The sequence below is a fragment of the Ursus arctos genome, unplaced genomic scaffold (assembly GCF_023065955.2).
Source record: "Ursus arctos isolate Adak ecotype North America unplaced genomic scaffold, UrsArc2.0 scaffold_19, whole genome shotgun sequence".
Taxonomy (NCBI): Eukaryota; Metazoa; Chordata; class Mammalia; order Carnivora; family Ursidae; genus Ursus; species Ursus arctos.
In genome coordinates this window covers 53,678,072-53,701,614 of record NW_026622863.1, presented here as the reverse complement: position 1 = coordinate 53,701,614, position 23,543 = coordinate 53,678,072, and the positions used below count along the sequence as shown (strand labels likewise).

Here is a 23,543-nt window from a genome sequence, read left to right as displayed (position 1 = left end):
AGAAGATGTGGGGTCTATCTAGTCTTGCTTCTTTCTGTTCCTACTATGAGCACATCGTTTCTTCTTGCTGGATCTTCTGCTTTTTAAATGAATTGGCTGTTAGGGTAACCCAGCAATTCCACTCCTAAGGATGCACCGAAGAGAAATCAAAATATTTGTCCACACAAAAATTTGTAATGAAATACTTATAGCACCATTATTCATAATAGCCAAAGGTAGAAAGAACCGAAATGTCCATCAATTCATGAATGGGTGAAAAACCTGATGTAATGTATATATTACATAGATATATATATGGATATATATTATCCATGAAAGAGATTATCATTTTTTATTCTGCAAAAAGGAATGAAGTGCTGATATATGCAACAACATGAATGAACCTTGAAAACATTATACTTGGTGAGAGAAGCCAGACACAAAGTTTTATTTTTGTGTCCACATATTTTATTCTTCCATTCATATGAGCTATCCAGAAAGCTCTATCCAAAAGAGAGATTCGTGGTTCCTTAAGTGCCAGAGGATGGGTGGAGTGGGGTTGAGGAATAGAGGAGTGAGAGCTAGAAAGTACAAGGTTTATTTTTGAGGTGATGGAAATGTTCTAAGATTGACTCTGCTGATGGCTGCCCGTATCTGTAAATAAACTAAAAACCACTGAATCGGGGCGCCTGGGTGGCACAGCGGTTAAGCGTCTGCCTTCGGCTCAGGGCGTGATCCCGGTGTTATGGGATCGAGCCCCACGTCAGGCTCCTCTGCTAGGAGCCTGCTTCTTCCTCTCCCACTCCCCCTGCTTGTGTTCCTTCTCTCACTGGCTGTCTCTATCTCTGTCGAATAAATAAATAAAATCTTAAAAAAAAAAAAAACACTGAATCATCGGTTAAATGGGTAAATTACATGGTATGTGAGTTATATCTCAAGCTGTTAAAAAAAAGAACTAGTTGAACATGATCTTTTAGGATCAAACTGTAGATGACATTTAAAACTTATAAGCCTGTAAGGTAGGTACATGGATGTTCACTATGCAATTCTTCCAACGTTTCTTTATGGTTGTAAATTTCCATAATAAAACAGGGGGCTGAGGGAGCCTCTAGATAATATTTATTTATTTATTTATTTATTTATTTATTTATTTATTTATCTAAGTAATCTCTACACCCCATGCGGGGCTTGAACTCATGACCCCGAGATCAAGCGTTGCATGCTCTTCCCACTGAGCCAGTCAGGTGGCCATTGAGCCTGTGGATGATTTTTACAATCTGATTTTTTTTTAAAGTTTTTATTTATTTATTCAACAGAGATAGAGACAGCCAGCGAGAGAGGGAACAGAAGCAGGGGCAGTGGGAGAGGAAGAAGCAGGCTCCCAGCGGAGGAGCCTGATCCCATAACGCGGGGATCACGCCCTGAGCCTAAGGCAGACGCTTAACCGCTGTGCCACCCAGGCGCCCCCTACAATCTGATTTTTAAAAACCACACATCCATTCCATGGAAAATTCTCATCAGACTGCAAGCTTTCTAAGGTAGAGACCATGGGTGCCTGGCTGGCTCAGCGGGTTAAGCATCTGCCTTTGGCTCAGGTCGTGATCCCAGAGTCCGGGGATCGAGTCCGGGGATCGAGTCCTGGGATCGAGTCCTGTGTTGGGCTCCCTGCTCAGCCGGAAGCCTGCTTCTCCCTCTGCCCCTGCCTTGCTTGTGCTCTCTCTCTGCCCTGCTTGTGCTTTCTCTGTTTTTCTCTCTCTCTCACTAATTAATAAATAAAATCCTTAGAATAGAAGTAGAGACCATTGGTATATCATTTCCCGCTGCATCTCCAGCGCCCGCACCAGTGTCTGGGGTGTGACAGGTATTCAATAAACATTTATTAAACTGATGAGATAATACACAAGTATGTGAATGAATAAGTAGCTGGTAATTATGGTTTTCTGCAGTCCTAAGCCACTAGTAATCCGCAAAGAATAGCTCATCCTCACACCTTCCTGTTGGGTCTGCAAATTAAAATAATACGGACCATAATACCTAGCATTTAGGTATTGTGGGGGGAGGGGGGAGGCCCGAGCGGAAAGCGGATCCTTCCTCTCTGGGCCTCGTGTTTCCGGCCGGAGCATTTTCCAGGGGGGGCCTGGACGGCGCACCTTCTTCCCAGGGTCTGTCCCTGGAAGTCACGGTCCCTCCTTGCCCGGGCCTTGCTTACAAGCGCTGTCCCCGTGGCCGCCACTTCCGCCCGGCCGGACAAGAGAGGCCGCCCCAGCTCGGCTCGGACCGGCACGACGGGCTGACGGCCGGGACTGAATTACTTCGAGAAACAGCGGACACCATGTGAGCGGCGGAGAGGGGAACCATAGAGAGGGTGGCGGCGGAAAGCGCAGCCAAGGTGGGAGGGAAACAAGAGGAAGTGTGTGTAGAAGGGCGGGAGGGAAAACCATAGAGAGGCCGGAGGAGACGGGAAGGGCCGTGGTGGGCGGGGCGGAAGAAAGGGGGTGTGGGCAAGGGGCTTGGCCTCCGAAGGCGGGAACTGAAGCTGCGACGGGACAGACTCTCGGCTGCAGCGATGGCGGTGTTTTTCGGTCTGGGTCGCAGCCGGTACCTGTTTGCCCTTGAGCAGCGAACTCCCTCGCTGAGCCTCAGTTTTCCTTCCTGCAAAACGGGCGTGGTTATGTGTTACCTCGCAGGGTGATTCAATGAAAGCAGGTATGCAGGCGCCGAGCGCAGTGACACCTTTCCTTTGCACAGACCCCGGACCGCGCGCGACCTAGTGCTGTTGGTATTCCCGGGGGCGAATCCCTCTCTGCAGCTCTTGAGACTCTCCAGGGCATTGCAGTCAGCCAGCCGAGCACGAACAGCGGGAATTTAGGGGTCCTTGTGCAGTCGCTCTTGACATCTCCACGTCCACCATCCCTTCTCTAGCTCGGACCTCATTCTTTCAGTCCCCTCCCTCGTCCCTCAGCTTCCACTACCCCGCCAACACGGGCCGACAGGTCTTTCTGAAACGCAGGTACGACCTTGTCCTTCCGTGGCTCCCTCTTGCCCCAGGACAAAAACCCTTCATGAAGTGCCCACCAAGCCCTCCAGCCCCGTCTCTCACTGCTTTGTGCCCTGGCCAGACACAGCATTTCATACCTCCAGCTGCTAGGTCGTGGGCTGTTACCGCAGCTCCGAGTAAGCTTTCGGAAGGAATGTGGCTGGTTTTTCACGGCTCAATTCCTCCAGAAGGCGTCCTCTGACTCCTGCCTGCCTCCAGCTCCCCTTCCCCCCCAAGCTTCTCTCTTGCTGACCTCAGACCACTGGTTTCGGAGGAATCCCAAAGCCCTCACATGGTAGTGTCCCTGCCTAGCTCAAAACCCTCCCATAGCGGTGCAGCATGTAGTCCAAGTTCCTCGGGCTAGGACCTGTGGACGTCTCCAGCCAGCATTGTCCCTGGCTGTGGGCATTATGCTTAGTTACTCTGAAGGACGAGTAGTTCTCTAGGCCTCCTGGTCCCCGCTGAGTAATATTCCACGGAATGGATACACCACATACGATGTATCCACTTCTCAGACCCTGGTGGACATTTGGTTTCTTCCCACGTTTTCGCCCTTATGAGTAATGCTGCTCTGAACATTCATGCCTGAGGTTTTGTATGAACATATATTTTCAGTTTTGTTTAGTATCTGTCTGCAAATGGAATTGCTGGGTCACATGGTAATTTTCATCTTTAACTTTCTGAGGAAACGCACCATTTTATATTCCCACCAGCAACGTCTGAAGGTTCCAGTTTCCCTACATCCTCGTCAAGTGCTAGTGTCTTTGGGTTCACCCAACGGCCTTTTCCTCCAGGTCCCACAGCACCTCCCACTTGGACTTGAACTACGCATGGCCCCTGGAAGCACCCACCAGCTTCTTTTTCTTGCCCTTTGTACCACAGCTGCTGCCAGATTCGTGGTAAGTACGTTAAGTTGGGGGCTGGAGGCAGGGCAGTGTCTGACCATATTCACTCTCAGAGACTCAGGTGCTAAGCTGAAGACTGTGTGTATGTGTCTGCTTTGCTGCTTCCACAGACTGAATGTGTCTCCGCCCTCCCCTCTGTGGAAACCTCATCCCCAATGTGATGGTATTAGGAGATGGGGCTTTTGGGAATTCATTAGGTCATGAGGGTGGAGGCTTCGTGAATGGGTTTAGTACTGTTACAAAAGAGACCCCAGAGAGCTCCCTTGCCCCGTCCATGCGAGGAGAGAAGGTGCTGTCTGTGAGTTTGGACACTGAATCTGCTGGCATTTTGACCATAGCCTTCCCAGCCTCTGGAACTGTGAGAAGTACATTTCTGCCATCCCAGATCGGTGTTCTGTGATGGCAGCCCAATGGACTGGAAATGTTGTGTGACGTGAGCACATTGTTCAGCTTTTCCAGACCTTGGTTTCTTCAGCCTGTCAGGCCTCCTCCCTGGCCATCGAGAGAGATCCCTCCACTTAAAAATGGGCCAGATGTTTCAAAACAGAAGTTATTAAAGTGGCCGGTGAACACAAGCGGATGTGCTCAGCATCATTGGGCATCAGGAAGGTATGAAATGAGAATCACTTCCCACCCACTAGGCTGAAAGTTAAGACTTTCAGGATCAAGTGTTGGGGAGGCTGTGAAGCAGCTGGAACCTACGTGCGCTGCGGACAGGTATGCAAATTGCTGCAGCGACTTAGAAGACCATTAATGCACGCTGAGGCTAAGCGGGCATATACTCCAGGTCCCAGCACCTCCATTCCCAGATACACACCCATAAGAAGTGCATCCTTACATCCACCAAAAGACATGTACAAGAATATTCCCAGTAGTCTTGTTCATTGTAGACCAAAGCTCAAGACGAATGGCCATCACCAGTTAAACAGAAAAAAGAAGGAAATTGTGGGATAGCCATACAGCAGAACCGACACAGCAATGGGTAGACAGACGAACTGTTGGAAACAACAGCATGGCTGACGTGCTGAGTGAAAGAAGTCAGACATGAAAAAGTACTTACAATATAATTATATTTATATGAGGTTTAAAAACAAATCAAAGTAGACTTTGGGAGTTGAAATCAGAAGAAGTGGTTAGTTACCCTTGCTGGGGGTTAATGACTGATATGAAGCATTCAGGGGAGCTCTCTGGGGTGCTGGTTATATTGCTGTGTATTTATGTAAAAATTCACTGATCTCTTATTTTGTGTAATTTACATCTTATATATTTAAAAAAAAAACAGTGGTGGCCTCTATATGACAGGTGGGGAAACTGAGTCACACAACACTTCTCAGATTCACCTGGAGAGACTTGGGGTCTGATTGGAGACTGTATGGGGATCCTGTCCTTTCTAAGCTGCTTCGTTAAAATCCGAAGTTTGCCACAAAATCTGACGGAATGCTTCATCCTTCCAGACAGTTAGCATGGAGTCTGGGTTCCGCCCGCACGCTCAGCCAGCATGTAGTTGGCCAGCCCCAGACCGACCACTCCACGCTGGACGATCCCCCCATCTGCGTCTGCGAGTCTTTCCCCGAGGAAGCGTTCTCATTTTCAGCCTGAGCTTTCTGGTTTCATCCCTTGTAACTCTCAGGGGCCACAGAACGGTTTCCCTAAAATGAACATAATGGGACGAGAAATTGTCGAGTCCCAGCTCTGAGTTGCCATCCTGGCTCTGGTGACCACCTGCTGTGTGACCAACAGTTCACTTAACCTCTCTGGGCTTCACTTTTCTCTGAAAAACGGTAGGGCTGAGTTTGAGACACTAAAGGACCTTCTCCTTTGAAATTCCTGTCTCCTGAACATAAGATTCTTCAGTGACGTATTCGGTCTCCTGATTGTCATCCCTCCCTGCCTCCCCCAGGTGCTTAGGTGGGGCGACAGTGCAATAATTTGGTCTTTGTCGCCCCCACGAGGCCCAGGAGCTCTTCTTGCTGCTGCAGGTGTCCCCTCCAGAGGGGGAAGGAAGGCACTGACTACCTCGGTCTGGTTTGCTCACTCTTTTATCCCCGGAAGATGCCACAAAGGAGACACTTAACAAGTATTTGTTGAAAGACTGAAGGAATGAGAGTCAGCTCAGTGGAACAAAAGGTTCTTGGAACCTTTCCTGTGGTGGCGTGTGTTTCCGTCTGGAAGGCTTTCACGTGAACACCCCCCTTTCTTTCCGGTCGGAGTCAATGGTCCCTTTAGGACTCTCAGAAGACCGAGTCCCGCCCGTGACGAGTCGCTGGGGGCAGCCTCCCCGGGCGGCCACTGGTCAGCCCGCACGGACAGAAAGGGCCGAGCCCGGAGTAGGGGTCCGGCAGCTTAAGGACCTCGCGCTGAGAGGCAGGGCTCTGCCCAGTCTGGGGCGAGGCTCCAGTGGGCATCTGGGGGGGGGGGGGTGGGAAGGAGAGGAGCTGAGCTGCTAGGGACAGGGTGAGGGTTGGATGACCCTTGGGGGGGCATGGAAGGGGCCGACACCGGCGAGGCCGTGGGGAGGGACGGAGGAAGGGGTGGAATGCCGGCCGTCAGAGGGGAGACCCCTGGGGGGGGGATGCAGACGCTCGGCGTTGCAGAACAAGCTTGCAAGGACGGGATCTCGCGGCTGGGAGGGTCCTAGGAAGAAGGAGGGAGCTACGTCCTCCCCGCTGGGCGTTTGGAAGACCCAACGGAGAGCAGCATCATAAGGGAAAGCACGGGGGTCGTGCGGATTCTAGGGGAGGGTAAGAGGGTCTCAGTGCACACCAGGAGGAAGTGGTTGATGGATGCTAGAGGCCTGTGTGAATCCTGGGAGCGGGAAGAAGCGGTCAAGTCAGCAAGTCAAGCGTGTGGCACATAGAGGGCCATGGAAGACCCCCAACCCCTTGTTGGTTGAAGGAGTAGAGGGCGGAGGATGACATGGGTACATCAAGAGTGGGGGATGCAGGGAGGTCCTTTGTCACCACAGCCCTTCGCTTGACTGTCCCTGCCTTCACTTAATGCAGGTTTCCCTCCTTTAGCTGCTTGTCTGGACTTAAGGGTGCATGGCTTTGTTGTCAGCAACGGAGGCTTCTCCTATCCTCAGCCAATACCCTTCCCCTGAGTTTGCCCCTCCTCCTCTCTTTGGGCTTTCGGGCTCATTTCCTGCCCTGGGTCAAGGCCAGTACCTGCTCAGTGCCCAGAGGGACATACCGTATACCTACAGATACACAATGGGCGTGCAGGGGCCTGATGACAGCCTGCAAGATGAGGGAGCTGCCTCCCTCCTGGTTGACAGCAGTCCTAAGTGCCTCAGGTCTTCAAGAATGCTGTCTGTCTCTCATGGCCTGTCCCACTTGGATGTCCGGTCCGGTGTCTGTGAGGCTTGTGGCAAGGCCTTCAAGCAATCTAGCCGTCTGGGCCAGCACCAGCCAGTCCCGCCGGCTTCCTGTATGTGTTCTCAGCATACCGTGGTGCATTAAGGCAAGCTGAGTCTACTACTGATATGGACACAAAGCTATGCGTTTAGTGAACGGTGTGCGGGGAATGCTTCCCCAGCTCTCCAACGTGGAGCTTGAGAGATGTGGGTTGCAAAGCATGGCTCTGGCATGTGGACAGGCAGCCCCTGGGCTGTTGTATCCCAGATTGAATGATCTCCAACATCGAGCTGCCCTGCAGGCCTACAGGTGGCAGGGAAAGCGGGAGAAAGTAATGAAAAAGATGCCCTCACTCCTAGGGGAGTTAATGATCTTTTCCCCTTGAGCCTCCCCCAAGAGGCTGGAACCCTGGGTTTTAACTGCACCGGGTGGGATTTATGACTGGGGAGTTCACTCTCTGGCTTCAGTCCTCCCTCTGTAACCTGGGAACGAATTCTTTCCTCGCTATTGGCACCCGATGGCAATGATTTGCCAAACCTGCTAAGACATCTAGTTTCTTGCCTTGTTCTTGTTTCTTCCTCTCCGTTTTAAAGCTGGGAAAGTCGTGGGACACATCCCCAACCAGGTCGCGTCGGTCACCTGTTCTGTCCTCACTTGGGCCCCGGTGCTCCAGCGGTCACTTCTCTATTGGCCCTGCTCTGCTTATATCCTACTGGGACTGTAGGAAGCCGCGCGCGATGATGCAGAGGGAGATGGGTGACTGCCACCCGGCTTGTGCACGCACTTGCAGAGCTGTAGGAGCGCGCCCTACCTCAGCCTGCACGGGTCTCACACTGGGGATTCTGGTCCGAGTGTGCGGCCCCTGCGGAAAGACCTTCACGCTCCAGCCGCCTCTGCCAGCGCTGCTCCCCACCCCCCGCCCCCGATCTCTCCGGGACTTGTCCCATTAGATCCCGCTGGATTCCTCAGGGAGGGCCTTCCCGGCCGGCTGCGGAGATGGAGGCCAAGGGTTCAGCTGTGCTCTGGATCTGGGGTCATTTCCGTCCATGACTCCAGCCCCACGGAGAGACTGGCGTCACGGTCACGGGCCCTGGGCCACTGACCGCCTGTCTCTGGCCTCGGTTTCCCCACAGGCACTCTGCCTTCTTGCCGTGTGACGTATTAGGTGTCGAGGCCGGGGTTTCCTCCGCTGTCGCAGGGCGAGCATCCTTCCGGCCCTCTGTATTTGCTGTGTGGCCACAGAGAAATGGACAGCCTCTTCTAATTTCGGTTGTCGTCGGTCCCCCTGCGACGCCGGAACCGTCGTTTGGGGGTGTTCGTTTCCCTCCAGGGCGGATTTCCGGGGCGGTGTCCGGCCCTAGAGGCGGCGGGGCCGGGCGCGGGGCCGCCCCTGGAGCTGACCGCATAGCGCTGGGCGCCCAGCGGCGCCCCGAGGTAGGCCTGCCCGGGTCCTTCCTTCCCGCCCGCGTCCCCGCCCCTCAGCGGATCCGCCTCCCTCTGCGCCCCCCCCCGGAGGTAGCAGACCCTTCCAGTTGGTCCGGGTGCGCATGCGCAGGGAGGAGGCCCGTGGGCCTGGGCCCAGCGCCCCCCCCCCCCCCCCCGCGGGGCTTCACTGGCCCCCAGTGATCAGAGCCCAGTCCCCCGCCCCCCCAGCCACCCCGGGGCATCACCGGTCACCAGTGATCCAGGCCTGCGGGCCGGAGCCCAGTGCCCTCCACCCCACCCCGAGGCTTCACCGGCCCCCAGTGATCGGGCCCCGCAAGAGCTGCGCGCACCGGGGAACCACAGCATCGCCCGCTCGGAGCTCTGGCGCGTGGTCCGAGCCTGCAAGGGCTGCAGCGAAGCCTCGCTTCTTTCGTGCACCGGCCCGGCTGGGTGGCCCCTGCGCCTGCGCCGACCGGCTCTGTCCTGGAGTCTGAAGGATGCTCGGCGCCTGGTCCAGCACGTGCAGGCTGGAAGGAACTTGCTAGACGCTGGAGAGGCCACGGAAACTCCATAGAATCTCTTGTTTTTGGTACAGATGGCAGAGGCCCTGGTCTTACATGCTGTGTGACCCGAACCTCCATTTCCTCTGTTCTGGAAGAGGGAATCGCTTGTGGTTCCCCAGCCAACTCTGGTCAGGGGTGAGAGGCAGGAGCCTCCTGTGGGATCCCTGACTCTGCCAGAGCCCCTCTTTATAGCCCAGGATGGACCACTGCCCCATTCTGTAACCCAGTTTCCCATCTGTAAGTGGGCTGGAATGAGATGTCAGTATCATAGGTGAGCTACAAGTGTGCGATTCTGTCCAAAGGCAGTACGTACTGCTCCCTTATTTTTCCCAACTCATGGGACCTGCTGAGTTTTGATTCTTCTTAAGCTGTTGGGATGGAGCCGAAACCCAAATTATGTGGGAACTTTTCCTTTGTGGGTGTGTTCTTGTGCCAGAGAACTTTCTTAGGGACACCTCCCTCTGCTTGGGAGGTTGGAGCCTTCCTGGAACTCATTGATGCATCCACTTACCGAAAAGTCAACTGCACCAGGGTAGGATGGCTGGGTCAAGGCTTGGAGGAGTGAGTGGGAGCTGAAGGCGTGGCATTGTTAGGATCCTGCCCAATGGAGCAGTGAGGGCTCGGGGTATAGGACTGAGTGGCCCCAAGGGCAGGGGGGCTTGGAGACTCAGAACCCCTGCCAGTGAGGGTCAGGGAGACATGGGATGGGGTGCAGAGAGGAGGGCAGGAAGCCTGGTGAGTGGATTACTAAGACCCAGATTGACCCAGAGGCACAGGCCTAGCAATCAGTTCATTCCTTAAAGAGGAGAAGGGCTCGTTGCCCAGGAATGCAAGGTCGTGTGGCATGAACGGTGGGCTTTGAGAGGAGAGTGGTCCAGGAACAGTTCCTGACGGGGGCAGGGCTCAGGGTGCAGGCTGCGGAGGGAAGTGACGATGCTGGAGCGGGGCACTCCGGGCTTGATACTGTCCCTGCACCTTGGGTTGGGGAGCGGATGCAAACCTCATGCCCCTCCTGAGGCTCAGTGGAGGACATGCCTCACTAGATCACTGAGAGGCCATATGAACTGCTGGAGGCTGGGGACATGAATAACTGGTCACAGATGAAGCTGGAGAGATTGCTGAGGGCAACAGTGTTTGACAGGAGAGGGGCCGGGGTGGGACTGCCAGACAGCCAGCGCGAGCAGAGGCACAGTGTTCCAAAATCTCAAGTGTGGCTGAGCGGTCAGGGTGGCTGGTGCAGATGGAGAGAGCCCTGGAGTGCCAGGCCGGGCTGGGGGAGGATCCTTCTGGAGCTGGGGAGCCGGGCATACAGGAGACGCCTAGCCAGTCTGGGAGGCCAGGACACAGGATTCCAGAAGACCGAGGAGGAGGCTTCCAGCAGAGGCAAGGGGAAGAGTTGCAGGCCGAGGGAAGCACAGCAGCCTTTGCATCTAGAGCCGTGTAAGTTCAAGGTGTGGTTGGGGGCTGCGAGGTGCTGTGTGTGGTTGGAGCTCAGGAGTGTGAGGTGAGGGATGCTGTCTGGCTCTGGGGAGCTGAGGAAGGGGGGGCGGGGGAGAATAAGGACATCCAAGGTTCTGGACTCAAGTGAATGTGGGGCTTCATCATGATCATGTCCCAGGAGAGAAGCAGGGTTTTTTTTGGGGGGGGGGGTAGAGAATGCTTCACTTTTGGGTGGGGTGATTGGAATCATTCATTTATTCAGCCAAAATTGAATTGAGTCCCTACCCTCTCCCGAGACCTTTGCCAGGTTCTGAGGCTACAATGTCAACCAAGACAGAACTCTCTGCCTTTGTGGAGTGGGAAAGGCAGACAGGAGAAGAGTAGATCGATAAATAAGCCAGACCGTCACGGACAGCCCCTATGGGATGTTGAAAGAGAGAAAAGAGAATGAGGAGGCAGAGCGAGTGGCACTTGCCTGACCTCAGACACAGTCAGCAAAGCTTCACTAATGAGATACTGTCTGAGTGGAGACCTGAGGGGTCAGAAAGGCTCTGTCCTGGTGAGGGGCTAAAGGCAATGCTCCAGAGACAGGGAACAGCAAACAGAGGCCCTGGAGGAGGCAGAGGGTGGGTGGGAGGCTCTCCCTGTAAGCAGGGGGCAAAATAGCGGTGGTGGGGCAGGTTGGGGGGAAGTGTGAGGTGGCCACCAGCTCTGGCTCGGGTCAGGCAGAAGCACTTGCTGGCCTGAGGAGGTGTGACCCCAGGCCAATCACATGATCTCTCCCAGCTTCACTCATCTCCCTCATAAAACGGGTCTTCATGACGCTTACTTCGTAGGTCAGCTCCGGGGAGGCAATACACTTAGCATCATAGTAAGGGCCCAGGAAATGCCGGTCACTGCCGTCATCATTTCCAGGGGTGGGTGTGCGGTGGGGTAGTGCGGCTGTCATGGATGCAGCTAGTTATCTGGTTCTGAAACTCACAAGAGGGGTCTGTGCAGGAGACGCATTGGGTAGTTGTCTGTGTAGACCAGAATCCGTGTGGCCCTGGGGGACACTTGGCATGTCAGCTGTCACAAGGGGGAGGTGGGGATGAGGGAGGGTACGGGCCTCTGGATGATATCCTCCATTGTAGAGGACAGTCCCCTACACCAAGAATAATCGACCTCCAAACACTCAGTAGTGCCAGAGCTGAGAAACCCTGGTGTAGACAGATGGTGTAGTTGCCCTCTGTTCACTAGTCCCCATTCCCCCTGCTGCTCGGGGAGGACATATCCCAGGACAGTCCCGTAGAAACAGAATGTGAGCCACACTAAAAAAAAATGTGAAACGAAACAGGTGACACTGATTTGAATAAGATGCCTTATTTAACCCAGTATATCAAAAGTATCACCACTTCAAAATGTGACCAATACAAAAATCATTCACGAAAGAGCCCTAACTTTTTTCTTTTCAAACGAAGTCTTCAGAATCTTTTGGGCATCTTGCATTTACAGCATATCTTAATTCACACCGGACACATGTCAAGCATCCCAGAGCCACACGTGGCTGGTTCTAGAGGATCTTTAATTTTAGCCTAATTCTACAAATGTTTGGAGGTTTCTGGAAGGTTTTCGGAAGAATGCTTTCTCAGCTCCAGCTTATTGTCACATCTAGAAATTGTTTTCCACGTGTGTCTGGGGTTTTGAATTTGTGTATTTTCTGGCTTCTTAAATATTGCCCAGTAAAACACTGAAAAATAGCATAAGGTCCAAACCAAATACAAGTGCGAGTCCTTTCTGGCCTGCGGGCCTCCAGTTTGCAACTGGTTGAGGGTGGTGGGAGCTGTCCCAAACCACAGGCAGCCAGCCACTAGCCACGTGTGGCCATTTAGATTTACCTTAAGAGAAAGAGCATTTAAAACTCAGGCCCTCGGCTACAGTAGCCACACTTGGCTAGTCCTCGCAGACAATTCTTTTTGGTAGCTCATTGGGCTGCAGCTCTGACCGCCCCCCACCTCCCCTGGGTCCTGGGGCTGCGCGCGACAATATCGCCCTTTCTCTCCGCTCCGCGCTCCCTGCCGCCTCCACCCCCAAGCTGCTGCCGCCCGGTCTCCGGCCGCGTCCCGTGCAGCGCGCGCCCCGCCCCGCCCAGCTCTTTGACTGTTCGGGGCGTGGCTGCGGGACTAGCAGCGGGCGCCCCAAGAGCGGCTCCTGATGTAGCTGCCGCGCGGCCGCGAGTCGCACCTGCAGCCGGGCCTTCGAGCGCTCCAGCCACCAGCCGCGCCCTCCGCGCTTGGACCGTGGCACTGCCTTGGTTTCCCCCCGCGTACAGCGCTTTGTGCTGGAGACCACCAAGACACGGCTGCCGCGCCTTCTCGGGCCTCAACTTCCCCATCAGCCCGACGCGAAGAGCCACCCTTCCCCACCTCCACATCCCCCAGTGTCTGGCCTTTTGTGGCCTCCGCGTCTCCATCCGTCCAGTGGGGAACGCCACAGCTCCCCATCTCTCTGTAACGGGTGACGCCTGGCCTTCTGTGAGCCTCGGTATCCCGGTCTGCCCGACCGACAGAACCATCCCTGCTCCCGCCCTTGGCATTGCCGAGCAGGGGGAGCAGGCGCGACAGCCCAGCCGCGACCGGACAAACCTGGGTGCGCCCCTTCCTTGAGGAGCATCAGGCACACGGACCGCCTAGCCCGTTTATTAATCGATGTTGTGTTGCGGCGTCCGAACGGTTCCCGTCGGGTGCGGAGGGGAGGAGGAGCAGGGCTATCACCGTGCAGCCGGCGCCCTCCGCCCGCACCCCCGGGGCTCAATGGAAATGCCCTTGGGAGCTGCCCGCTCCGGGACAGCGGAACGTTCGTTGCGGCGTGCGCGTTTCCGGACGGTGCCCTTTTCCAGCGACGCCGCCGCCCCTCGCGCCCCCGCGCCCGCGCCCCCCGCGCCCGCGTCCCCGGCGCCGCCGGCCCGGAGCTCCCGGAAGTCTCGGCCCCGCCGCCGCCGGCACTAGCGAGGGGAAGCCCGGGCCGCCCGGGACCTCGGCCCGCTCCTCCGGTCCCGAGAGGCCGCCGCATCGGGTACGGGGGCCGAGACGGAGGGAGGAGCCTGGCTCCGGGACGGCGCGAGGCCGGGCCGGGCTGGGGGAGGGGCGGGCGCCACGGGGGTGGGGTGGGGGTGGGGCCCGGCTCGGTGGGAGCCGGGGTGGGGTGGGGGACTGAAGGAAGCGAGGCCCTGAGGGTGCAGCGAGAAGGGGGACGGGGGACCTCAGGCTCTGGGGTTACCGAAGAAGGCGGACCGAGGAGCGGGCTGGAGGGATGGAGAAACAGCGGTGCCAGATGCACCCCGAGGGGAGAGGAAGGGGGCTCCAGGGGCCCCGGTGAGGGTAGCGGGGAATGGGACGAAGCCCCCGAGGGACACAGACAGAAGAAATACAGATGTCGTTGACTTGAGTCTAGGGGCGGGCAGAGGGGGGCACCCCTGGGGCGCATTTAGATGGTAGCGAGGCTCAGGGTGTGGGGTCCGTAGAAGCAGGCAGTTGAGGCATCCTAGGGATGTGTGCATGAGATCCAGACAATGGGTCCGCTAGGCGAGGAGGAGGTTGAGACTCGGTGTGAAGTGTAGGGTCGGAAGAGAGAAGCCCAGAGTGAAAACTGACGTTCTGGGGGTGTACCAAGGAAGGAATGTAAGCGAGGCCACGCTGTGTGCAGAGATGGGGAGGCCTTCCAAAGACGAGGCTGCCCCCCACTCCCCCAGCTGGGCCTGGGAAGATGAGGAAGTGAGCGACCCCTTAGGAATAAAAGAGGCCACGAAGCTGTAGAGAGGAAACAGACTGGGAGATTGACAGGCTGTGGGGGAGTTGGGGAGAAGGAAAGTGGCAGGATAGGGACCCCTGGCCTGGCCTGGCCCGGGGGCTGAGAGGGAGCCGCAGGAGGAACGGCATGGCTATGCCGGCTCACTTGGAGGTGTCCTGGGAGCGGCTTGGTGGAACCAGAGCCGTCTGGCCCAGAGTCGGGTTCTTTTTTTCAGGAGAGGTAGGTCAGTGGTATCAAGGGCCTAACAAGCAGTGGTAATGGGGACACTTTCCCCCAGGAAGTGGCGATTTTAATGTCTTTCCCCTCCACTGCTCCCAGCTGACACCCCAGATGCTGCTGCTGCCGCCTCGGCCACCCCACCCTCGGTCCTCCTCCCCAGAGGCCATGGACCCACCGCCCCCCAAGGCTCCCCCTTTCCCCAAGACGGAAGGCCCTTCCTCCACTCCATCCTCGGCCGCAGGGCCCCGACCCCCGCGGCTGGGCCGCCACCTGCTCATCGACGCCAACGGGGTCCCCTACACATACACGGTGCAGCTGGAGGAGGAGCCCCGGGGCCCGCCCCAGCGCGAGGCAGCGCCGGGAGAACCCGGGCCGCGCAAGGGCTACAGCTGCCCAGAGTGCGCTCGCGTCTTTGCCAGCCCTCTGCGGCTGCAGAGCCACCGCGTGTCGCACTCGGACCTCAAGCCCTTCACGTGCGGCGCCTGCGGCAAGGCCTTCAAGCGCTCCAGCCACCTGTCGCGGCACCGCGCGACTCACCGCGCCCGTGCAGGCCCGCCGCACACCTGCCCGCTCTGCCCACGCCGCTTCCAGGACGCCGCAGAGCTGGCGCAGCACGTGCGCCTCCACTGAGTTCCAGACCCTTGGGGCCTCGCGAGCCACACAGCGTCACGCCCACACGAGCTCCCTGCCTCTCCGAGGTTCCTGTCTTACCCGGGGCCTCAGTTTCTCCATCTGTCCAAAGGGAGAAACACCATTCCTTCCTTACCTTCCTGTTTAGCTGTGTGATGTAGACCAAGTCGTTGCCCCTCTCTGGGCCTGGGAGCCAGTCTCGGAACTGGGTTCCGGCCCGGCTGTGCTGTGTGAGCCTTTGCAAGTGACATAACGTCTCTGAGCCTTGGGCTTCTACTCCGAAGTGGTGAACGGTTGTGTGCGCGGAAGATTTGACAAAAGAGCACGGCACGGTCTGGCTCACTTCTGTATCTCTCCCTTTCCACCCACAACCCTCACTCCTTCCTCAATAAACATTCCGCACTCCACTTTAGGGTTTTGATTTGCGTGTGTGTGTTGGGGGGTGGGCAGCGCGGTGGGAGGGGGCAGCCAGGACCTTAGCACCTGGGAACCTTCCTCTCGGCGTGTGTTTCTCGCCGGATCCGTTTCCCGAAGGCCCAGGCGCCCCGCCCCCACCTTCCTCCCCTGGACCCTCTTCTCCGCGCCCCGGTCCGGTCTCCTGTTACCGGTGCCACCCGCTCCCGGGGGACACCCAGAGGCGCCCGTCCTGCCACCACCTGCGATCACGGGGGTAGCCCGGGGCCGTTCCGGAGTCGTCCGGACCCGAGAGGCTGCTGCACCGGGTACGGGGGCCGGGAGGCGGGAGGGAGCGGGAAGCGGGCCGCGAGAGGGGCGGGGCCGGGAACGGGTACCTGTGCGCTGGGAGGGGAGGGGCCGCTGTGGGGGCTCCGGCGGGCACCGCCCGGAACTCGCGGAGCCGGGCTCCGAGGCCGAGCCGCCGACCGGGGGCGGCGCCCTAGAGAGCGCTAGGACCCAGAAAGAACTTGGGAGGGGGGCAGCTGGATGGGCGTGGACTAGAGAGAATCTAGAGGTAGCCGGGCTAGGAGGGGGGCACAGGGGTGTTCAGGGAGGTTGTTGGATGGCGGGTCAGGACCCGCGGGTCTTAACGTGGCAGCCCGTTGGAGGCCTGGGCGAATATGGAAGGGGTAGACCAGGCTTCTGGGTGGAGTAATAGGATGGGGCGACACCCAGACCCAGGTCAGGGGTGTGGAGAGCCGACAGAGACCTGCAGGTCTAGGGGTTGGGGCCGGAGTAGAGGGGCGTCCAGGCACCTGAGGAGGGTACAGAGGAGGAGGACAGAGCGAGGTCAGGGTTTGCCTCTGCTTACAGTGTGTGATGGACCCTAGAAGCTTTACATAAGGTCACAGAGACCAGGGACGGAGGCTGGGGGATGTACAGGTTCTGCGCAGGGTACGCGGAGGGTAAAGAACAGAGCTTGTCAGCCAGCTTCCCTCCTTCATGTAACCTCATCCTCTGTCCCGTCCACCAGGCCTTAGCCACCCCTCCGGATGCTGGTGCTGCCGTCGTCCCCCTGCCCGCAGCCCCTGGCGCTTCCCTCTGCAGAGGCCATGGAGGCCCCTCCCTCTCCGACAGGCAGGTCTCCAGAACCCGGACCCTCCTCCTCCACAGGAACTCCCCAGACTTCCTCGTCTCCGAGGCCCAACCACTACCTGCTTATTGACACCCAGGGCATCCCATACACTGTGCTGGTGGACCAGGAGTCTCAGAGAGAGCCTGGGGCAGATGGGGCATCAGCTCAGAAAAAGTGCTACAGCTGCCCCGTGTGCTCCCGGGTCTTCGAGTACATGTCCTACCTGCAGCGACACAGCATCACCCACTCGGAGGTGAAGCCCTTCGAGTGTGACACCTGTGGGAAGGCATTCAAGCGGGCCAGCCACCTGGCTCGGCACCACTCCATTCACCGGGCCGGCGGCGGGCGACCCCATGGCTGTCCGCTCTGCCCTCGCCGCTTCCGTGAGGCGGGGGAGCTGGCCCAGCACAGCCGGGTCCACTCAGGGGAGCGCCCATTTCAGTGCCCCCACTGCCCCCGCCGATTTATGGAGCAGAACACGCTGCAAAAGCACACTCGCTGGAAGCATCCATGAGCCAGGCTGTGGGGTACCCCAAGAACCACGGGGTTCTGGGGGGAGCCTGGCCTCCTGCCACCCTCAGACACCCGGCCAGTGCGGAAGGCTGGGTTGCAGCCCTGGACACAGACACACCTCCTGCAAAGGCCAAGCCCTGCCTGAAGGAGGAGCCCACGAGTAGCCTTCGTGTTTTGGAGCCAAGACGGAAACAAGACCTTAACATTCACAGAGTGGAGCCCTCCAGCCTCATGCTGAGCCGATTGGAGGTGTGGGGGGAGAGTTCTATGTGTGGAAATTCTCCAGCCTGAAAAAAGTGGTTGGGAGCCATCAAGAACCTGCACCAGCTTCCCGAGGCCTCCGTGCTGATGCTGGGGGAAGGGGCCCCAGCCCTGCCTCCCAACCCCCAGCCAGGGCCTGAGACTGGACACCCAGTAAACACCTTTCCCATTTTTGAGCACTTGAGATTTGTTTTTGGGGACAGAGGCTTGGCCTGCCTGCTGCCTAACAGGGAGACTCAGCAAGTGCCTGGCCCACCTCTTTTTGGGCAGAAGAACAAATCAGCCATTTCTTCTCCGCAGAGAGGGAAGGAGCTTCCCACTGTCTGACCTCAAATAACAGGAACAGCGCCCTGATCTTGAGCTTAGACTATGGCCAGGTGCTGGGCTGACCGTCTTGCACGGGTCACACCAGTGCAAAATGCTTGGCTTGCCTGGTGAGGGGTGGGAAGTTTGGCCTTCTGCACTGGGGTCAGTCCTAGCGTGGCTCCTCACAACGTGCGTCATCTAGGTGGCGTGTTTTTACCCCCCCCCCCCTTAGAGCTAGGATCTATTGTAAGAAACATTTTATTTGGCATCCCAGTATAAGATACACAAAATATATGCGAAACAAAACTTTAACAATACTGAATCTCTGCCATGTGCAGTCCACTTTTTCTTCCTCCTGCCAGTTCTGTTCTATTATATTGAATTCCCTGCCCATGAACTGTAGTTTGCAAAACACTGATCTAGGGCAGGTGCCTCCCCCTGGACGTTTTGACCCAGCCTGCAATTTATTTGTAATGTGAAGCAGGTAGGAGAGGAGGGTGGCCACAGCTTTCTGTGGTCTTTCTAAGTGGTGCAGACATTTAAAGTCTCCTTCTGCAATGTTATAGCCCTACTCTGGAAGGGCTGGCAAAAATTCCAGTAGCAACTGGTGACTGGAAGGAGAGGCAGGGAGCTGAGCCGGAAGCTGAATAAACATCTTCTTAATGAATTTTCCTTGCGCGTCTGTTTTGTGCCAGGCAGTGTGCTGGGCCTCATTTCTTCTTCCGACCTCTTTTTGGGTGGAAGAACAAATTAGCCATCTCCACTCCCCAGAGATGGATAGAGCCTCCCACTATCTGACCTCAAATACCACTGCCAGCGCCCCAATCTTGAGCCGAGACTATGGCCAGGCGCTGGGCTGAGCGTTTTGCCTGCACCATATCAGTACATCCTCACAAGGAACCTAAAAGGGACCATAACCTCCCCACTTTGCAGGTGAGTAAACTGAGGCGGGGTTGGGGGGAGGGAGAAGGAGCGGCCAAGATTGGGTCTGAATGCTCCCACGCCAGTTCATAATCGCTGCCACAGGGGTGGTACTGGTGGTGTTCCAGGCCCCTATTTTCAGGGAGAGTAACTAACCCCCCTACCCTGCCTTGGTCCTAGGAACCGTGCGTGCCCTATGGTTGTGCTGGTGATGCACACATGCTGTGGGAGATGAAGGGGCAGGTTGCGGGGGGGCGTGTGGCCAGTTCCCAGGGTACCGTTGAAAAGGATTCTCCCTGTGCTTCAACTTTGCTGGTTGTCTCCATCCCTCTCCGGGGCCCGACTCGGTGCGTCGCCACCCACCCCGGGGACCCCGGAGCCGCCTGCTCTCCAGGAATTGGGAGTTTCTTGACGTTCCCTGCCCGGGCTTCGCGGAGGGCGGGGTAGTGCGGCAAGGGGCCGTCGCGCAAGTGCAGCCCGCGCCTCTGCCGCAAACGGCGGGCCTCACCTGGGGCCGGAGGCTCCCGGAGGAGCGCACCGACCGGCGGACCTGGAAGTGCCAGCGTCCCTGCCCCCTCCCACCGGCCCGCCACCCGGCCCGAGACTCGCCGCCTCCGCCGCTCCGCCCGCCCGCGGCGGGTGGGCGCTTCCCTCCACTCCCCGCGACACTTTGCAGACGCTCCCCGGCGCCGGGCATGGGCGCCGCCGCTGTCGGTCCCCTGGCCGGATTCCGCGCGCGGGTGGGTGAGCGCGGGGCTCTGGCCCCTCCGACCCCGGGCACCTGTGGGCGGGGGGTGGTGGCCGTATCTGCACCCGCGGCCTAGTGCATCTTCCGCCGGGACCCCTGGCCAACATCGCTCCCCCTCCCACCCGGGGGACAAAGGGCGGGGGCGGGGGCGCATCCCCACGCGTGACCTTCCCCCGCACTGCGCACGCGCCCCGCCCCCTCCACCACAGGGGAGGGGCCCTGCTCGCCCACAAGAGTGCGGGGGAGGGGTGTGGGGAGGCGCTGCGCGTGGGCTGGACCCCCCCACCCTATGCCTGGAAGTTGGGGCATGGTCCCCTCCCCCCTGCGCCTCTCGTTTCTTTTGGCCCCGACGTGACCCGTGATTAGGGTCCGCCCCATCCAGGCCAGGATGTCTCCTGTCAACCCCGCGGGGAACCCCCTCCTCCTTCCCTCAGTAGCTCGGGGTCTGGGCCCCCAGCCCCCTCATTTCCTAGGAGCCCAGGAGTTTGAAACCTCAGGTGGAGGTCCTCCCTCAGTCCTGAGGGTCTGGGTCCCCTCCTCCCTCAGACCTAGGAGTCCCGGCCCTCAGCAATCCCCCCCCCCCCAGTCCTAAAGAGTTGGGTCCCACCTCCCCTGGGATGTCCCTCCATCTGTGGCTGCCCTTTCTGTCCAGTGCCCCTGAGGCGCTAAGCTGCCTGGGTCCTCTGGAGGCCACGTCATGAATGACCGAAACAGCCGGAGGAGGACACGTGAGGAAGCTGGGACCCTGCCCCACCCTTGGTCCCACCACTGCCCTGCCCAGCCCATCCCTGCCCTTTCCTCCCCAGGGCTGCTGTGGTTGGGGGCTGGTCTGAGGTGCCTGGGGCCTTCCCTGGGGTGACCCCTGGCCTCTCCCCTCCAGTGAAGAAAGACGATGAGGCCTTCGAGATCTCCATCCCCTTCGATGAGACGCCCCATCTAGACCCACAGATCTTTTACAGTCTGAGCCCCTCTCGGGGAAACTTCGAGGGTGAGCTGGGGGGAAGGCTCGGAGGGACCCCAGTCAGCTGGGGTGCAGGGCTCTTGAGGCCTGGGGTGTGACCAAGGTTCCCCGGTGTCCCTAGAGCCTCCGGAGGCTGCATCCCCGACCGTGGCCCTGATGAATGGTGTCAGGGCCCAGCTGCACATGGCCTTGGAGAGGAACTCATGGTTGCAGAAGCGCATCGAGGACCTGGAGGAGGAGAGGGACTTCTTGCGGTGTCAGCTAGACAAGTTTATCTCCTCTGCCCGCATGGATGCAGGTGAGGTGCCTGAGGAGCTGGTCCCTCGTGTCTCGCTCCTGGGCCCTGACACTCAGCTCTGGCCCTTCTCTGGGATCCGGGACCCTTCTCACCTACTCTCATCCTCTGGTGGCCCAGTGGGGGTCTCTCCCTACTCCTGAGGCTGTCTCCAGGACCCAAGCTCAGCTTCCTTCCTGCCTGACTCCTGCCACTGCTGATGGGCAGAATCCTGTGGCCATCGCCTGCCAGGGATAGGGCTTTCCTTTCTCCATCTTCACACCCTTTTTTGGAGAGTACCCCTACTGCTCCCCTCCACATGATATTCACCCCTGGCTGGCTCCCTCCCAGGACCCCATAGTCCCCTGTAATTCACCGGACAGCCTGGGCAAGGGGTGTGTGTTTTCAACATCTGTTATTGGGGACCCCTCTGCTCTGGAGCCACCTGTGGCCTGGGTTGCTGGGACCACCCATTGTCTCTCCATGCTGATGGGAACCTACCTAGGATGGTTAGGCCCAAAGTCTTCCGGACTTTCTCAGTGAGAACCCCAACATTGGACCTCCCCCCCAGCCCACCTTCTGGAGGCCCCTGCATCAGAGCGTCAGCTGCTCCCTCTGTCCAGGTGAAGGTGGGCACCTGACTTTCCCAGACCACTAGACTCAGGGCCTGGCATTTCTCTCAGGGTCTGGACCCCCCACATCAGCCAAGGCCTTGTTTGCTTCCCAGATTTTTAGAGTCTACTCTTCCGGAGGTCCCACTGAGTCTCCAGAAAACCCCTCCTCCACCGTGGGAGCCTATAGTCACAGACTCTCTGAGGTGTCTGGTCCTGTCTTGGTTCTCTCAGCCCTTCCCCCAAATCTCTTGCCATAAAGTTTAGGAGTCAGAGGAGCGTGAACCCATGCCCCACCTGGGATCTCTGCTTCCAAATCCAACCAAGTGCACTGTCCTCAGCCATCATGCTGAGGACTGCAACATCTATACTGCATTTTCTGTTGGTCTCCTGGGGGGTGCCAGCCCCGGTTGAGGCCCCCTTTCCTGGGGACCTGTGTGTGATGTGACATCTGTGTCCATCTCGCAGACAGCCCCTTGCTTCCTTCTCCCTCCTGTTCTGGAAGTTCATGTGTACGGGTGTCTCTCTCTCTCCCTCTCTCCAGAGGACCACTGCCGCGTGAAGCCTGGGCCGAGGCGGGTTGAGGGGGACGGCCGGGGTGGGGCTGGGGGTGAGGCCTCAGACCCAGAGACAGCGGCCTCCTCGCTCAGCGGAGCGTCTGAAGAAGGCAGTACTGTGGAACGGAAGAGGCAGAAGCAGAAGGGAGGTGCTGGCCGGAGGCGCTTTGGGAAGCCCAAGGCCCGGGAGAGGCAGCGGGGTGAGCCAGACGCACGCGGGGGGGGGGGGGGGGGGGGGGGCGGGGGGCGGGGCGGTGTGTGTGTGTGTGAGCTCAGGGGTCTGGGCTGGGGGCTTGCTGTGACCTTCAAGGAGGGCCTCCCTTCTCCCCTAGCCTGGTTGTCTGTCCAGTCTCCACGTGTGGTCTTACTTTGCAGCTCACCCTCAGCAGCCTGGCCATCTGGGGTCTCTGAGCCTCAGGCTCCTCATGAGTAACAAGGGGAGGGGGTGAAGCTCAGTGGGGCTGGGAACTCCTCCTCATCTCTGGGCCTGCCTTCACCGATTTTTCCACTTGCCTCGCTCTGTCTCCATGTCTCCCACCACCTCTTGACTCCTCACCCCCTTGTCCTCTGGATCTCCATGTTGTTCTCCTGACTTTTCCTGTATAGGGTTCCCTGTCCTTGCTCCATCTCTGCCTTCGTGTCCTTGTCTGTTCCTCATGTCTCTATGCCCTGGCCCTGCAGTGAAGGATGCAGACGGTGTCCTCTGCCGCTACAAGAAGATCCTGGGCACCTTCCAGAAGCTGAAGAGCATGTCTCGGGCCTTTGAGCACCACCGAGTAGATCGCAACACCGTGGCGCTGACCACGCCCATCGCGGAGCTGCTCATCGTGGCCCCTGAGAAGTTGGCCGAGGTGGGCGAGTTCGACCCTTCTAAGGAACGTCTGCTCGAGTACTCGCGTCGCTGCTTCCTGGCCCTGGACGACGAGACCCTCAAGAAGGTGCAGGCTCTCAAGAAGAGCAAGCTCCTGCTTCCCATCACCTACCGCTTCAAGCGGTGATCCTGCCACCTGGCCCAGGACGCGCCCTTTGGCCCCCACTTCCCTCTCTCCTGCGCCCCTCCTGGCACCGGCCAAGCGTGTGCATGAGTGGTGTGCTCCTCCAGGGGGCCCGGGGTGTTTCTGCGTGTGCCTCTCCTGCTGCAGATCCCCATTCCCGGTCCCTTGTATATAGATCTGGTCCCCTCCTTGCCGCTCACGGTCCTAGCACCCTCCCCTTCCTCTGCATTCCCTGGGGAGCCAGTCTCCCAAGAGCTACCGTCCAGGGGTCGGTTTCTGCCCTTTCCCAAACACTGGCACCCCTCCCACGCGAGCTGCACCGTCCTGCCCTCACCGGGCCCTTCCTCCTGGGGACACTGCGAGACTCTCTGCGGGGCTTAGGCACTGTACATACCCCGTCTCTACCCCCAGCCCCGAGGAGAGGCTGGCCCACTCTGCCAGGAGCTCCCCACCCGCATTCCGGACGAGAAAGAATTATTCAGAGAATTTAAATTAAACAGAGACGATAAAATTTGGAGTAAACTA

At 58.2% G+C, this 23,543-nt stretch overlaps 3 protein-coding genes across 13 annotated transcripts; all 3 read left to right on the top strand.

Annotated features, from left to right (window-relative positions):
• Positions 1-1,132: 1,132 nt before the first annotated feature.
• Positions 1,133-15,747, top strand: ZNF580 (zinc finger protein 580). 9 transcript variants are annotated; one of them, XR_008960172.1, is made up of 4 exons: positions 1,139-2,313; positions 3,730-3,915; positions 4,372-4,530; positions 5,376-6,302. XR_008960172.1 is itself a non-coding variant. In XM_026488357.4 (3 exons), exons 2-3 carry the CDS (start codon positions 3,847-3,849, stop codon positions 15,338-15,340), a joined length of 600 nt encoding a protein of 199 aa, XP_026344142.1. In that variant the 5' UTR covers positions 1,172-2,313; positions 3,811-3,846; the 3' UTR covers positions 15,341-15,747. The 9 variants fall into 9 exon arrangements, 6 of the variants coding, with proteins under 6 accessions (XP_026344142.1, XP_044236037.1, XP_026344145.1 ...); XR_007191078.2 differs by lacking the exon at positions 5,376-6,302 and having other exon boundaries at positions 1,133-2,313; positions 4,372-5,215; XM_026488357.4 differs by lacking the exons at positions 4,372-4,530; positions 5,376-6,302 and adding an exon at positions 14,810-15,747 and having other exon boundaries at positions 1,172-2,313; positions 3,811-3,915.
• Positions 15,748-15,822: 75 nt separating this feature from the next.
• Positions 15,823-18,618, top strand: ZNF581 (zinc finger protein 581). Of its 2 annotated transcripts, none has more exons than XM_026488362.4 (2): positions 15,823-16,062; positions 16,770-18,618. In XM_026488362.4, exon 2 carries the CDS (start codon positions 16,789-16,791, stop codon positions 17,383-17,385), a length of 597 nt encoding a protein of 198 aa, XP_026344147.3. In that variant the 5' UTR covers positions 15,823-16,062; positions 16,770-16,788; the 3' UTR covers positions 17,386-18,618. The 2 variants fall into 2 exon arrangements, with proteins under 2 accessions (XP_026344147.3, XP_057170553.1); XM_057314570.1 differs by lacking the exon at positions 15,823-16,062 and adding an exon at positions 16,140-16,310.
• Positions 18,619-19,374: 756 nt separating this feature from the next.
• On the top strand, positions 19,375-23,543 carry CCDC106 (coiled-coil domain containing 106). Of its 2 annotated transcripts, none has more exons than XM_026488353.4 (6): positions 19,375-19,612; positions 20,273-20,348; positions 20,501-20,608; positions 20,703-20,879; positions 22,011-22,223; positions 22,705-23,543. In XM_026488353.4, exons 2-6 carry the CDS (start codon positions 20,318-20,320, stop codon positions 23,019-23,021), a joined length of 846 nt encoding a protein of 281 aa, XP_026344138.1. In that variant the 5' UTR covers positions 19,375-19,612; positions 20,273-20,317; the 3' UTR covers positions 23,022-23,543. The 2 variants fall into 2 exon arrangements, with proteins under 2 accessions (XP_026344138.1, XP_026344139.1); XM_026488354.4 differs by having other exon boundaries at positions 19,375-19,616.